Genomic DNA, 17,333 nt, shown 5'->3' on the forward strand with positions numbered 1-17,333 from the left:
AAGTCTGATTGCCATGAGTCTGTCATTAATTATGATGATATCTGTCATTTTTTTCTCTGCCCACAATTTCCACACCGTTTCTAGTCTGTTCTTCTACTGAGTACTACACTCTGGATCCTAAGCCAAGTGGCTTTGCACTGCCCTTCCATTTTGTCTCTTATCTACCTCCAAGCTGCATCCTATCAGTGAAACCTATATTAAGCATGGCAATCCTTAGTTCATGTTTGAAAGGTTCATAGGTTGATACTAGGCTATCAGCTCTAGGGCCTATACAAGCCTAGCCATAACAATTCCCTGGATATTTCTTCCCACAATATTTACTTCCCTGGACCCCTGTCTAGCAGGGCGACTGACATGATTCCTGGGGTGAATTTCCTATCTCCCATCCAGTCGTCAAGGTTCCTTTTGAAGACATGTATGGGCAGTCTATTCGAGAGTATGGGGAGTCTCTGGATCAGGAACCTATCCCTCCAGCATGTTTTGTTCATTGTAATGACAAGGTTTAGATCCCTGGAGTATGTGGCTCTGAGGGACTGGGATTTCTTTAAGTGTCCAACAGCTCAGGGTTTGACATGGCCTTGTATGTTAAGCAGAGATCACCTCTGAGTAGACGATATGCCACAGAGTATAACTGGAGTTTTTTAGTTGGTCAGCATATGGCATCTGCTTTAGGCCTTTGATTCTTTTAGTGAGGTATTTCTTCGGCCTTTCCAGCTGTTGCAGATGTCTTGTGAGGTACATACCAAACGGGGTGTTATGCTCTATAGTGGGTCTAATGAGTGATGAGTACAGTGGGACAATGACCTCCTTTTTTCTGGATAAAAATCCCTTAATGATGAGGTGTGCCACATAGAAGGATTTCCTGACTGCTGTGACGATGTGGTTATCGAAGGTGAGACCACTGTCCACCTGTGTCCCTAAGTCTCTCATCACACTTTCGATGTTTAGTGTACTGCCACCTGTGTGGTAATTCATGGGTGCATGATTTTTTCCAAAGGGGATAACTATACATTTCTTGGCATTAAGCTTGAGCCCATGGCTCTGGCACTCAGCACCTGTTTCTGTAAGGCCCTTTTGTAGAATATCCACATAATTTGGGGATTCAGTAATGACTCCCAGTTTGCAGTCATCTATGAACTTTGTTAGCCAGAGTCCAATAGTGTTGGCCTGTACTTCAGAGAAGTAGATGAAGTAGTTGATTGATTTTATGTCCAAGCTGGGTAGCTGGACACTGGACATCCAGTAGCTTGTTGACCGAGGCCTGCTGGACTTTATGATATGCACACACACTGGCCAATAGGGGCACATTGGCCCCTCCTACCATTAAAATTAGTTAACCTGTTTATCACTTGAAAATGTCTATGCCCATTTTTGGTGATATTACTCAGTATGACCCATTTACCTAGAGCCATTTTTAACACTACTAAGTTACGTCATGCAGACTGTGATCCACATTTTCCTATCTAGAGTAATGCACCCAATAGTTGATACCCAGAGTTGTTGGTCTGTACAACTGTTCCCCCAGTAAGCACCATCTAGACTCTGTGCAGCTGTCCACAACTTTACTCTTTTTTTTAATACATTTTTCGAATTACCTAAGACGTAGGCAAACCTACATTTTTTTATAAAGAAAACAAACTATCTTAACATGTTCACAGTTCACAAACATTATAAATCACACACATTATTTTATACAATTTTCAATTCAATGTTTCATGAATTGCTTAATTCCTACCTTCCTTTAAACCTCACTCCTCCTCCAAAACATTATTCTGCATGTATTATTTCCACAATTTCCATTTTTTTTCTATTTGATTTGCTCCTACCCTTGTCTAAAGATTCAACTTCCAAGTTTTTTTCTCTCTGTTACAGTATTCACAGATTCAAATACAGTTGGTTTAGACTTTGATTTCCATTTTCTAGTAACTGATTTCTTTGACAGACAGCAGAATTAAACTTAACAAACTTTTACCATGTCTAGGCAATTCAGATCCTAGTTACGCCCATTTGCTGACAGAGTACTCAAAATGTCTAAAATTTCCTCATTACGCCCATTTGCTGATGTTCCTCATTGCCTCTTTCTTTCCCATCACACCTCCAACATTTACCATCTACAGGAAGAAGAATTCTTTGGCATATGCTTAGGGAATAAAAATACCTATGCAAACACTTCCAAGCAAAAATCCTAAATCTTCTTGACTTTGCATATTTGAGAGCCATACATATATGCCCTATCTTAGTTTCATGTGAATTGCTTATCTGGTGTCTCTTCCCATTATTTTCTAACCTCCTCTCTATGATTCCTGTAGTTATTGTGTCTTAGTTTCCTTGTGAATTGCTTATCCGGTGTCTCTTCCCATTATTTTCTAACCTCCTCTCTATGATTCCTGTAGTTATTGTGTCTTTGTTTCCTTGTGAATTGCTTATCCAGTGTCTCTTCCCATTATTTTCTAACCTCCTCTCTATGATTCCTATAGTTATTGTGACATATTTTATATGCCCTACCAGTTATCCCTTTTTTAACAGCAGCTTCTGTTCTAGATTCAGCTAAAAACGCTACCATTGCAGGTCTTTCACTTGGAATTCCCTGATCCTTTTCTCTTTGCCTATACTCTAATATCAATCCCTAATAGGGAAGGCAGTCTCTAGCCGGCAGTCCAAATGTCTTCTTGGTCTCTTCCTATGCTGTTACCTTTCCCTCACTAGTTATTTGCTCCCACTAAATTTGTTCCCTTGCCAGTTTTCTCCAGTAGATTCCAGCCCTCCTTGCCTGCTCTCTGTACCCCTAATTGCAGTCACTCCTATCAGCAGAAACACCATCCTCCATTCTCATGTTGGCTGAGTTCTTAGAAACTTTCTGCTATTGCTTTGTCAACACCTTTGACATCATTTTAGCTACTGTAGACATAAGCACTTTGTAATTGTGGTTTAAAATTGAAATGGACCTATATGAAGCTGGATCTGATGGGTCTTTCTTTCAGGATGTTGTTGCTTCCTCTCCTTTAAAATAGTGTTAGGCAAAACCTTCCAGATCGTTATCACTTTCTTCCCTCCTAACTTCCAGACATCCATAGGTTCATAGGATGATACTAGCCTATTGGCCCAGAGGCCCTTATAAGCCTAGCCAAGAATTTTGCCCATGTTCCCACAAAGTCAGCACCTATTTCCCCTGTCCAGCAGGGACACAGGTGGGATCCCAGGGGTCTATTTTCTGTTTCCCATCCAGTCATCCAGGTTCCTCTTAAAGAGGGCTAGAGAGGTACTTTGTTTGACATGGAGAGGGAGTCTATTCCACAGATGGATGAGTCTTTGGACACAAATCTATCCTGCCAACAAGTTCTATTAATGTCACAGACCAGGTTGAGGCCTTGCGTGTGTGTTGCGGGAGTGGAGTTTAACTTACAGATATGTAGCAACTCTATAAAGGCTAGGTCTGAGATGGCCTTGTATGCCAGACACAGATCACCTCTGAGCAGTCTGTACAAGACTGAGTAGAGGGACAGGGCTTTTAGCCTATCTGTATAGGGTAGGTGTTTGAGAACCTTGATTTTCCTGGTCAGGAACCTCTGTGGTCTCTCCAGCTGCTGCATGTTCTTGGCAAGTTGCATGCCGAAGGGGGCATTGTACTCGATAATGGGTCTGATAAGGGAGGAGTACAGGGGTGTTATGACCGCCTTGTTCTTGAATGAAATACTATTACTTATGAGGTGGGCTGTGTAGAAAGCCTTACGCACAAAGGAGGCAACATTGTGGTGAAAAGTCAAGTTGCTGTCAACTTGTGTGCCCAAGTACCTCATGACTGATTGTATGCTTAGTATGTTGTCATTGATGTGATAGTTAGTGGGGATGCCATCTTCCCCAAAGGGGATAAGGATGCATTTCTTGGCATTCAGTTTGAGGCCATGCTTCTGGCACCAGTCATTAGTTTGAGTAAGGCCCTCTTGAAGGATGTTCGTATCATTAGGGGAATTTAAGACAGTGCCCAGCTTTCAGTCATCTGCAGACTTGGTCAGACACAGATCACTGGTTTTGGCTTGCACCTCAGAAAAGTATATCCCAATAGTAGAGGCCCCAACACCGATCCTTGGGTACACAACTTGTTACAGGTCTAGTGCTAGATGTGGCTTTCCCTATTTTGTCTGAATGGGTTTTATCAGCGAGCCAGTTAGCTGCCCATCTGGTAACATATGGGTTGATGCCTAGCTGGGAGAGAGAGTATTTATTATGCCCGAGTGGGGGAATAGTGTCGAAGGCTTTGGCTAGATCGAGGTAGGCGGTGTGGACCATCTTCCCCTCGTCCATGGCTTTGGTGACTGTTTCGAAGAAGTCGACCAAGTTTAACAGGCATGATCTCCCTTTGACAAAACCAAACTGTGTAGGGTCAAGCATTTGGAGGTTGCCAATATTCTAGTTTATCAAGTCCATGATAATGCATTCCATGACCTTGCAGATCAGGCTAGTTAGGCTTATGGGCCTATAATTCCCTTTTTCAGTGGACGCTCCACCTTTGTGTAGACGGATGACAGTGGCTGTCCTCCATTCGGCTGGGACAAAGCCGGTGCTCAGGCTTTGGTTGAATAGGGTGCCTAATGGAACTGTGAGCTTATGTCTGAGTTCATGTAGGATACAGCCAAGAATGTTGTCTGGTCCCATGGAGACTGTATTTTTGCCTTTGAGAGGGTATTAAAGAACTGCTCCCTGATGATGATGGGAGCAAGTGCTAGGGATGTCCGAGTTTACTGATGGGGCAGGTGGGTGAAGTTTTCACTGAACCTGTCTGCCAGCAGGTTGGCTATATCTACAGCATTTGTGTATGTGGTGTTATTAACCACCAAAGTCACAGGAATATCATCTATTCCTGGAGTCTTTCTTGTAGATTGAGTATAAGTCACTATTTTTATCTCATCTCCTCCTATCTTAACTGTTAATTGTTGAGCCTCATCTACCTCTAACCTCAGCATACTTAAGTCTTCCATAAATATTTCCATTTGTGCTTTTTCTTAATTTACACATTCCTCTGCTTTATACAAATTTTCATAAAATTTCCAAAATATCTCTAATACCCTATAGGATCTCTGGTTTTCTTGTTATAGGCTTCCTAAATTTGGCAACAATTCTCTCTACTTTCTGTTACCTGAGTCATTATGCTAAGAGTGTTTGTGCTCTGGAGTTATTATAAAAAAAAAAAAATCAGTTGCTTAACAGCAGTTTTTCTAAACTCATGCATTTTGTCCAGGTACTACGTTGTTCATTCTTTAGCAGTTAGCACTTGCACCTTTTCTTGTTCTGTGAGATTCTCTTTATTTTGCAATAATTTAACCTTTGTCATCCCCTCAAAATAATTCTTGTTACTCCCACGGTTCTACTTTAGAGTGAGTCTGAGGTGGAAATACTCAGCATGTTTTTGGGAGAATCTCCAGAAACACAGGGAGAACATGCTAACTCCACATAGGTCAGGGTTGAACCTTGGCCGTTGTGCATGGGAGATGAAGATCTTAACCATTATGTCAACTGCATTCTTTCTGTCTGTTGCAGTCTTATTTCTTTTGAAGAATTTATCATTGCCTCAGATTCTGCCATGAATCTGGTTTACGGGCCTGTCATGGAAACTGAACACGTGAATGACTGGCCAAATTGATTGGCCATGTTTGTACTTGGTTTTACTGAAACAGTCACAGGGTTACTTTCCCCTCACCATTCCTGAAATCATTCTGAGGTTTACCTCATTCAGCCCTGCACAGGACTTTGCTTCTGAAATCTTGCACAGCATCTCTTAGTGGATTAAAATGTACTTCTTAGGGGCAGCACAGTTCAATAAACTAGATGTGTCAAGGATATTAAACATCACTTTGAAAGATGCCACTTCCCAAGGGACATTTTTTTCTGAAATTGAAAGATTGTTTTCCATTATCTAGGTTTTTATTTTGTTAGCTGGGATGGTTTTAGTGAAACAAAGGCCGATATAAAGGGTGGATCAAGGAGATCTTGTAAGCAGACTAGTGCCGTGTATATTGTCCTATTTATTTGTTTATTAAAGCAGCCACTCAGGCATATGTTTGGGTTGTGGGCAGAAACAGGAGTGCTTAGAGGACCATATCTGCAGACATGGTAATAACAATCAGATGCCAGCCAGCAAGTGACCGGCTGAAACTAAAGCTTATCAGGAAGAGGTGAGAATTGAACACTGAAATATTGAGCTGAAAGGCACGAGCACTAACTACTGTGAAACTGTACAAATCTGAAAATCAATATTTTTAGGAGCATGCCTGAAGTTTTCTAATGGCAGCTAAGTCACAACTGGAGCACAGAGGCAAAGTGTCCTTTAGAGCATTTGGTACGCAGTGTTTGGGAATAAGCACAACTTGTCAGAAACTTAGCTGGGAAAATAGGCTGAGCCATTCATAGTGCAGCTATCCTTCATTAGGGTGCTGCTGGTGAGTGGCTGTGTCCGGACGGAGTCTGTGGTAGAGCCACTGCCAGGCTTAAAGCAGATGACCTGCTGAATATATTAGCCCTGCTGACTCGCCATCTCAGTGGCTGTCTGGACACTTCTGGGACTGTACATTCTTACAGCAGGACTATGCAGTGTGTGACATGTTGTGACACTGAAGAGAAGAGAGCCATCTGATGAAGAGTAATTTTCTAGTAGATTATGACAGCAGTAGGCAGCAGTCAGAGGGGTTGCCTAGGGGGCTTCAGTGTCTAAGGACAGGAAGAGGAGTAACCTGAAAAAGAAAATGGGGAATGTATCTGGCAGTTAATTCTCCTGTTTAGAGGAGCTCAGAGGTGACCTTTTGATACTCTGCAGCGGCACAGAATGGGTAATTCATATTTTAATATTTTGTTCACTGGGGGAGGGGCATTATTTTTCCATGAGGGTATGACCCATATGACCAAACTATAGCTATTCTGTCCCCTCCATGCTACAGTTGGAGTTATCCATAACCCTGCCATAACATTTTATTGTACCAAAGAATTATTGTTAAAATAAATGCTTTACCTTTTAACATTGCTCCATTTTACAATCTGATCTTGATGAATTTGTCTCTCTGAGCTGACAGAGATTAGAGAGATGAGTTTCAGACATGCTGCCCATACACACGTGGCTTAGCGACCCATTTACAGTACTTTTATTTAATACATGTGCTATTGGAAGTAGGTTCACTCTGAATTTTTCACTAGTACATTAGTAAACTGTTTGCCAGTTGTCCCACCAAAATTAGAAACAGGTGAAAGGTAGGTTAGTGATTATTTTAATAATGTTGCAGATTTGTTTTGTTGCTTAACAGTGCTTAAACATGTAGCATTAACTGTACATGCTTTGCTTCAGTATGGCTACTGAGTTTAGTGGTGGGATATACTAAATTTCATTTACTGATTGGAACAGAATGCATTTATTTCAGTGGGAGGTTATTTTTATTCTCTTGTATAATTTGCTGTAAACATAAGCATGTCAAACAATTCTGTTATGAATCCATATCCTGCTTTTATAAATTAATGCTGTCTAGGAATTACTGGAGTCTGCTTCATGTGTCTTTTATATCAGGCTGAAAAATATTCTGATGAAAGAGGTGTAACTAGGTATATGCTAGAAAACATGTTTTTCATGATACAGTCTCGAGTTGAGAATTATCTTGTCTTTCTGCCTGTATCCCCTTAACCTCATCGCCTGCCTTGGAAGCAGAATTAATGCATGTCTGAATGTCAAGGGCCCCTTCAGAAAATGGTTCCATTCTTAGCCACTTGTTCAGTTGCACTTTTGAATTTCTGTTGTTAGTGTTTTGATATAATGTTCCTAAGATTTCTTCGCTATCACACATTTTCTTGAGGATTTTTAAGTCTGTGAGGTTGAAAGGTACATTCTGCATACTAGTGAGCATGAAGTAGCTTATTATAACTACTGCCAAAGATGTCAAATTGATGACCCCAGATTTAGCTGAATTAAATAGCTCACTATGCAAGGACTTATGTTTGTAGATGTTGTATTAGACTTAGAATACATCCCTACATCTCTGGCAGTTGCAGATGTATTTAAACATCCAGTACACAATGTGTAGCCAGTGGACTGCATCCCTGTATGTAGGGGGTGAGAGGGTTACATGGGTAGAGATATTACTTAATTGCCACTTGGTAGAAACCAGGAGGGACAAGCAGCTGCTTTGCAGAAAGTACATGCACATGGCCTAAGTCCTCATTAGACATACATATCTGCCTGTCTCCATCACTTTGTTGACCAGGTTAGTCCCACTAGGCTAGTGATCTGTTTTCAGGGGAGACTGAAAGTGGTATTAGGAAATGACTGCTAATAAGAGAAGGAGAGAGTGAGAATAATTTAAAATAGAAAAATAAAAACTTTTACTTTTTGGTTTGGCAGGAAAAGAATGATGCTAAACACATTTATTTATGAGCTTCTGAAACTTGAGATGTATTTAAGCTTGTGTAAATGATTGATTTAGAGCAGAGTATGAGCAGTCATTTCTTGTGCTCTCCTTTCACTAGTATATTACAGTGCAGCTTGGATTGAAAGCCTCAGAACTGCCTTTAGTTGCTTTTGTCACTGTTGTGGAGACTAAGGACACCAGCATGATGAGCCCTGCATGTTCAAATGCATCTCATTAAAGATGCATATTTAGTATAAGAGTTTCACTTTCAAGTCACATACCTCAGTTTTGTGAATGGGGGTGAGAGCTTGTCCCATTCATTACCTGGTAACAGGTGAGGGATTGGTAGTAGCAGTCTGTTATCTGCCATTAAGGGATCTCTACCGTAACAGTCCGCCCCCCCCCCCCAAGCAGTAGTCAGGAAGCGCAGCTTAACTGCTGATATCTTGGGGGAGTCTCCCTTAAGATAGACCTTTGTCTGTCCCTGGACAACCCACTAGATTGTGCAATGCATGCTTTCTGTAATTGCACCCTGCTGTTCCTCCAGTTGACCATTTGAAGCAGCACTGCAGTGAGATAAGATGTTGACTACTCAGTTGCACTCACCCAGTCTTACCGTTCAAGTGCCTACTGAACTCGTATCATCTAGGTTGTAGTCCGGGCTTTTTCCCTCTATGCCAAAGGCCTTGGGTAGACATGGGTAAATAAGGAGTTCCTTTATTTTTGATATTCATTTAAGTTACTGCCAAATGGGAATACACCTCAAGAGCACCCCACCCCCCATAATATATTTCAGTGTTAAAATTAATATTGGAATATGACTCCACATGCTGGGTCTAGCAGTTGAACCCAGAGCAGTGTAGACATCTGATATAAAGTTTATGTGTGCAAGACACTGAACTGCTGATACTGAACATTTATACGTATAATTCAAGACTACATTTTGATAAAAAAATTACTGGGCTTCTTAAAAATCTGGAGAAGTTCTCGCAGAAAATAATTTTTATTACAGATTTAACATGACAAGAAAGTATTGACCCCTAGAGTCATGGCCTTGTCTGTTATTCCTAAAAGTATGTCTTACAATTGCTTGAGCTTTTTGTATTACTATACGGTGATATCTATCGTAGGTGTATATCATGTCATATTGGAAAACTTAAACTTTTTTGAAAGCCAAACTTCATTTAAATTTCTTTCTTTAGGAATAATATTACTGAGTAAGATCTGATTTTTTTTCTTGTAGGAGTGCTTCATTTTGCCTTCTTCCTTTTTATAATACCTGTTTTTGGTGCCTTGACTTTCCTTACCACACACTCACCATCTTCTGTGTGTAAATGCCTCCTAATGTTTTTTTAGGTTGTCTATTTTATATCTGTATAGAAATACACATTTGTTTGTCTGCTGAGGTAGAGAATTGTCTGAAAAAAAAAAAAAAAACTTTTTCATACATTTGGATCATAAGCAAAACTGAATGTTGTGTAATAGTGCAATAAAATGACCACAAAATAACCATAATAAACTGATGACTAATTTATAAGCAAATGAACAAAACAGAAGTATGTCATGTGCTGTATCTATCCTTTTGCCTTCCGATTGTGTCCAAGCTGTTCATAATAGCTTTGAGATGTATAGACAGATGTGTGCTGACAAGTCTAACGCTGTTGTAGTGTATGAAAACAGGCATTGCTGGTATTCACAGCTCTCTGTCAGTCTGCTTTTGTCAGCAAAACGTGTTAAAGCTTCCACTGTGATGTGTACTTGCTTAGAAAGCAGAAAAATTGGAGGCCTTTGTGATTCTTTTTTTTTACTGACAGCTGTCATCTTGCTCCCCAGGGCATTCTGTTGAAGAGAAGTGGAAAGTCCTTAAACAAAGAGTGGAAGAAGAAATATGTCACTTTGTGTGATAACGGACTCCTTACCTATCACCCTAGTTTACACGTAAGTCATTGTGGTACATATTTGTGTAAGCTGTTTTTTTCTTTCTTTCTCAGGAGTACAGTGTTTAAAGACTATAATGGAATCAGATGAGGGCATTTTTAATAGTGAGAGACTGCACTCTTTCTGATGAGTGGTCAGAATGTTACAAAATTTTCCCTTCATGAGTGCATTTGTAATGTGTGTATAGATAATTTTTCTGTAGTGTGTGTGTGTGTATATGTATATGTATAAGTACATATTATATAGGTTGTGCTTTTGTATATATTTGTGTGTGTGTATATGTATATATATATATATATATATATATATATATATATATATATATATATATATATATATATATATATATATATGTATATATATATATATATATATATATATGTATAATATATATATATATATATATATATATGTTTGTGTGTGTTTGTGTGTGCACATGTATGTATATAGAAGCATTTTTACATATAAAGAGAGAGAGAAAATGTACTTTGTGTATTATTTGTATATAGATAGCTAGATAATGTGAAATTCCTGTTTGACTATTTTCCTGTCTGGAGTTTCTCTGCATTTCACTCTTTTGCCTTTGTTGGCATGATCTAGCAGTTTGTTGACCCCTGAAACACCCAGGGTAAAAAAAAAATATTGAGACCTCTTGATTTTCAATGGGGAATAGTTAATTTGTGCTGCCATTCTATATGTGCTAAACTCACAAGTGTGAGTATGACAATAGTGAACACTAAAACATGAAAGGAATGCCCTTAACCTGGTACACTGGTCTTGGAGCTTGTATATGATAACTGTCAAGTGTGTGTGTGTGTGTGTGGGGGGGGGGGGGGGGAGTACCTTGCAAAAAGTCATTTTAAAGTTTCACAAACAGATGAGTAATATCTGTTGACTGGCTGTGTTCTGGTGCAGATTACATATGTAGCAGATGTATGCTTTCAGTAGGTATTTTGAGTTTAATATCGAATTGAAAAGTTCCACAGTTTGTCATTTTAGGGTTTTGCATTCGGTATTTTAAGTTTCAGTATATCCCTGTTCAGTAATTCTCACATACCCCATGCATACACGTACAAACATGCTTCATGTGTAGGGGTTGGCGGTGCCATCATGCTTTCATGCTTCACTTTACTCACAGCACAAAGTGATTTAAAAGTGTTTAGGGCTATGTTGCCATAAATATGTAGAAAAAAGCTTTTACAGTCAAGGAAATGACAGGATGCAGTCTAGCAGTGATTGCTTTGGTCGGAGTTGTGTAGTGTGTGTGTGTGTGTGTGTGTGTCGGAGGTGCATGTTTGTGGTAGTAGCTGATGTGCCCAGTACATCTACTTCCTGTGGCACAAGGTGTGAGTTTTGTCTTTCTACAATCTTAGGAATGTGCTTAGATATTTTGACAGGATTGGGAGGGTGGCCTAATGGTTAAGGTGTTTGCCTTACAAACACAAGGTGCAGGGTTTGAGTCTCACAAGGGATAATTGGCTAGGCTTAAAATAGCTCACAAGGGCAGTTAGCTTAGTATGAACCTATGAGCTGTAATGCAGTCGTAGTCCTAATGAGCTCAGTATTTGTAAGTGTATGTCTTCAGGTTTGTTTGTGTTTTCTGTGCAGTATCGTCTTCTGTATGCCTAACTGCTGCCTTCTAAACTGTGGAATGCTATGCTCTTCACACATTTGTGAAATTGCAGATCATTTGCTTACCTACTGTATACTTAGACAAATCCAGGTATGTAGTAGTATATGCAGACACTCTGGGAGTTGCAACATTTCTATGAGTTGCATAGGGCTTTTGTATGCATTTTATGGCACTTACTGGTCCCATACAGTTGCAGGTAATCTTTGTGAATCCCAGCCTAAAATAGCGCAGGTAGCAAAATAAAGTATGTTTGCATCATTTTACCTTGCTGTCTTTAAGTTTTAGAATATATGACACGTCTTTCTGATTTTTTTGTTTACCAGATTTCTCTTAAAGGTTTGGCCAAAGAGGATAATGCTACAGAACAGAAGTATTTAAATAAAAAAAGTTCCCATAGTAGCCTAAGTTTCTCAAATTGTACTTTTGTAAAACCGGGACTGTGACCTTTGGTTCATAAGTGGCAGACAATACCTGCTTGCAGTGATTATGGACCGATGATAGTCTTTATGCACTGTCACACTGTTGTAGCCGTTGCATAAAGCAGTATATTTCGGACCAGATGTCATAACATTTTAATTAAATAATTATGGAGTAGAGTTGTAGTTTTGCTAACTTACACGAGGTTGACTAAAGCTTGCAGTGTCCAACAAACACAGTTGGCCCAGGCAAGTTAAATCCAAGACTAAGAACCAAAAAACCTTCCAAATATGAACGACCAGCAGTTTAATACTTAAAAACAGTTACCATTCTTTAACACTTAAAAAAAACAGTTAAGCACTTCCAAACCATTATACAGGACTTCTTCACAACTGTTGTGTTAAAAAAACACTTGGTATTTATAACACTAATTCATAGGTTCATAGGTTGGTACTAGGCTATCGGCCCTAGGGCCTATACAAGCCTAGCCAAACAATTCCCCAGATATTTCTTCCCACAATATTTACTTCCCTGGATCCCTGTCTAGCAGGGCGATTGACGTGATCCCTGGGGTGAATTTCCTATCTCCCATCCAGTCGTCAAGGTTCCTTTTGAAGAGGGCCAAGGAGGCGCTCTGCTTGACATGTATGGGCAGTCTATTTGAGAGTATGGGGAGTCTTTGGGTCAGGAACCTATCCCTCCAGCATATTTTGTTCATTGTGATGACAACATTTAGATCCCTGGAGTGTGTGGCTCTGAGGGACTGGGATTTCTTTAACTGGAGCATGTCCAACAGCTCAGGGTTTACATGGCCTTGTATGTTAAGCAGAGATCGCCTCTGAGTAGACGATATGCCACAGAGTATAGCTGGAGTTTTTTTAGATAGTCAGCATAGGGCATCTTCTTTAGGCCTGTGATTCTTTTAGTGAGGTATTTCTGCGGCCTTTCCAGCTGTTGCAGATGTCTTGTGAGGTACATACCAAATGGGGCATTGTACTCTATAATGGATCTAATGAGGGATGAGTACAGTGGGAAAATGACCTCCTTTCTTCTGGATGAAAAGCCCTTAGTGATGAGGTGTGCCACATAGAAGGATTTCCTGACTGTTGTGGCGATGTGGTTATTGAAGGTGAGACCACTGTCCACCTGTGTCCCTAAGTCTCTCATCACACTTTTGGTGTTTAGTGTACTGCAACCTATGTGGTAATTCATGGGTACATGTTTTTTCCCAGAGGGGATAGCTATACATTTCTTGGCATTAAGCTTGCGCCCATGGCTCTGGCACCAAGCATCTGTTTCTGTAAGGCCCTTTTGTAGAATATCCACATAATTTGGGGATTCGGTAATGGCTCCCAGTTTGCAGTCATCTGCGAACTTTGTTAGCCAGAGTCCCTTAGTGTTGGCCTGTACTTCAGAGAAGTAGATGCCAAACAAGAGCGGTCCCAGGACTGAACCGTGAGGTACTCCACTTGTCACTTGTCTGGAGATGGATTTGGAGTAGGCTACTTTTACAGTATGGGTCCTGTCAGTAAGCCAGTTGGTAACCCATCGAGTGATGTAGGGATGTATGCCCAGCTTAGTAATTTTATCTATGATTCCATAATGGGGGATGGTGTCAAAGGCCTTGCCAAGGTCCAGATAGGCTGTGTGGACTGCCTTACCCTCGTCCACAGGTCTGGAGACTGATCAGGTTCAGGAGACAAGATCGGCCCTTCACAAACCCAAACTGGGTGGTGTCCAATGTTTGAAGGTTGCCAATGTCATTGTTTATAAGTTCCATGTTAATGCGTTCCATGCCCTTGCAGATCAGGCTCGTCAGACTGATGGGACGGTGGATCCCCCCTTGTGGAGTGGGATAACTGTAGCTGTGCACCATTCAGTGGGCATGAAGCCTGAGGAGAGGCTATGGTTAAACATGATGCTTAGGTGAGCTGCTAGTTCATTTTGGAGTTCATTTTATTTTATTTTTTTTTTATTTAACGTTTGTTGACCGGGAATGTCCGACTAGGTTCCACAGAGCCTGTTTTCAGCGGAGGCAGATGCATGTCTTTGGAAAGTGGGAGGCACCACTGTTCATGTAGTACACAGCCCGGGATGTTATCTGGTCCCATGGATTCTTAGCTATTCTTAGCTTTGGAGAGTGCAGTTTCTACCTGTGTGGCCATGATTACTGGAATTTGGCAATCTTTTGGTATTGAGATGGGCCCTTTAGGGGGTGGGGGGGTGAAGTTGGCACTAAATCGATCTGCCAGGATATTGGCAATATCCTTGGGATCAGTATATTTAATGCCATTCTTTTGTAGCTCAGAGCAGATCTGAGCATTGCCATTTAGATTCTTGACATAACTATAGAATGCCTTGTGGTTGTCTTTGGAATCTCTGGCAATTTTATTTTCGTAACTAGCTTTGGAGGATTTTATGAGGGATCTCAGCTTCTTACTGAGGCTGGTAAGGGAGTTTTTTGCATCCTGGGATTTTCCTCTTTTCTGCAACAGTTTCTTCCTTCTGTTGTATATTTTGTTTATGGCAGAGGACCACCAGATTGGCTTCCTTTTTTTTGGAGGAGAGCATCTTTGTTCTATTTGGGATGGCACGATTCATGCACGAGTGGATGTGCTCGTACAGTGCCTTAGTGTAGGATTCAGCAGTCGAACCTTCAGCTCCCATCTGCATGGGTGCCATGAAGTTTGTCACTTCTGAATTAAGTAGCATGAAGTTGGCTTTGGAGAAGTTTTTTATGGAGGTTTCTTTACTGGGGGAGTGGGGGTGGGATGTGGATGTCAAGGGTGATTTGTTTATGGCCAGACCTGACCAATGAGGAAGTGACCACTGGTGTGGAGCATCCATCTCCCATGTTGGTAATGACCAGGTCTAGGATATTGGAGCCCCTGGTGGGACAATGGATTAGTTGATCAAGGGCATTGGAATTTATGAATTCCAAGAACCATTGGGAAAAGGTGTTGGTACCCGAGTAGTTTTCCCAGTTAATGGCAGGGTAGTTGAAATCACCCAGTATTAGGGTGTTTGGTTGTATCTTAATATTTTCCAGTATGTTTAGAAAGGAGTAGTGAGAATCTTGGGGCATGGTGGGGGATCTGTGGCAAGCTACAATTTGGATTGCAGTCTTACCTAGTGTTAGTTGCACCTGGAGAATTTCAGATGCATTGTGTTGGGCAACTAGACTGGAGGTGTGAATATCCTTGGTGAATATGGACACTCCTCCACCTTTATTGTTTCTGTCTTGGTTTGGTGGCCGAAAAGTGTGGTAAGAGTTGTAGCCTGGTATTGCAGGGGTGTTCTCTGGAGGCTTGAACCAGGTCTCAGTTACTGCACAGATATCGATGTTTTCCATTTTTAGGAGTGCCTCGAGAGAGTGCATTTTAAGGTCTAAACTTCTAGCATTGAGTAGCATTACCTTCAGATTTTGCATGCCTGTATCTGTTACGGTGGTGGTTTTGTCCTTTGAACCTTGCCTAAAAACACACTATAGGGGTGGCAAGAGCTTTAGCCACTAACCTGAATCCCATAAAAGATCACCAATTACACCAATTCATTCTTAAAGCAGTACTACCGTAACAAATCTGGGCAGCTTACAGTATCAATACCTTAACACCTTTTCATACAATGATGCTCATACATAAATAATTGATTAATGAAACATTAATACAAAATACTAAAAATACATTTTGCTAAAATAGTCATAATTTTAGCTGTTTTAATTAAAGAATGTTGTTGATGGATACCATTTCATTTAACCTAGGAAATCCATCATCAGCTGGAATAAGTTGCTGTTTCAATTCTAAGGCTTCCAGATTTAGTTTAGTTTAGGGTAGTATTGCTTTAAGAATTAGTTGGTGTAATTGGTGACATTTTATGATTATGGTTATAAGCATCCTGTATTTTTTTAACAGAACAGTTTTGATGAAGTCCCGTATAATGGTTTGGATGAAAGTGCTTAATTGTTTTTTTTAAGTGTTAACGATAACTGTTTTAAATGGCTTGTTATTAATATTTGGAAGGTATTTTTGATTCTAAACCTTGAAGTGTACTACTCTGTTTGGAAATAATTTTGTTAGCTACCACAACAAAGATCCAGAGAATGCTAGAAGCTACTGCATGGAAGAACCAAAGCAAAGGTTGTTTGAAAAATGTCATTTACTTACATGCTCTAGAAAGCTTCCTAAGTTGCGTATGGAATCCAGGTGTGTCATTTTCTATTTCATCTGATACTTGTAATAAGGGAAATATTAGTTTGTTCCCACTGGATACAAGATGCTTCTAACAAGATGAATGATACGTGCTCTCCATGGCTTCTCTTTTGACCCCCAAAAGTTAGTAGAATCCATCATAGTAGAGTTTTACAGAAACGTTCATTGTCTTAGTCTTTATTTTCGACATCTAGTTCACACTTTGCCAGTGTCAACTGAGGCAGGAATCAAGCAGGTGCACAAAAGTAGAAAAGAAGTGCCCTTTGTCATCTGCATTACAAAAGAAGTGCCCTTTGTCATCTGCATTACAAAAGAAGTGCCCTTTGTCATCTGCATTACAAAAGAAGTGCCCTTTGTCATCTGCATTACACACACAGTTCATATTGCAACCAAAATGTCAACAGGCAGACCAGCATACAGTGTTGAGAAAATTTTGTGCAGAACCCTATTCACCCTGGCAAAGTGTTCCAGAGCTACTCCATTACATATCTTTGACCTAAATCACTGCCACGTCTCATCCCAACTAGCGATAGCTGCCTTCTATCCAACCCTGTGAACTTCTGCCCAATGGAACTACTGTAAACCTTCTTTTAAATCTATTATTTGACCTAAAGTCTCATCCTAACTAGCGATAGCTGCCTTCCATCCAACCCTGCAAACTCCTGCCCAGGGGAACTACCGTAAACCTTCATTTAAAATTCAATCCAAAAAGAAGGATAAGATGAAACCTGTCTTCTTTCATAAAGCAGAGGTCTA

General features: G+C 40.4%; 1 protein-coding gene across 2 annotated transcripts in view; it reads left to right on the forward strand.

Moving 5' to 3' along the window:
• The window catches only part of AGAP3 (ArfGAP with GTPase domain, ankyrin repeat and PH domain 3), a 2,466,462-nt gene that overhangs the window by 1,162,876 nt on the left and 1,286,253 nt on the right, over nt 1–17,333 (forward strand). For both annotated transcript variants that reach the window (XM_044067593.1, XM_044067592.1), the window contains exon 10: nt 10,215–10,319. In XM_044067593.1, coding sequence (XP_043923528.1) covers nt 10,215–10,319 — 105 coding nt within the window. The remainder of the gene's footprint in view (nt 1–10,214; nt 10,320–17,333) is intronic.

Source organism: Protopterus annectens, chromosome 3.part1 (genome assembly GCF_019279795.1).
Source record: "Protopterus annectens isolate FY-2018-M chromosome 3.part1, PAN1.0, whole genome shotgun sequence".
Taxonomy (NCBI): domain Eukaryota; kingdom Metazoa; phylum Chordata; order Ceratodontiformes; family Protopteridae; genus Protopterus; species Protopterus annectens.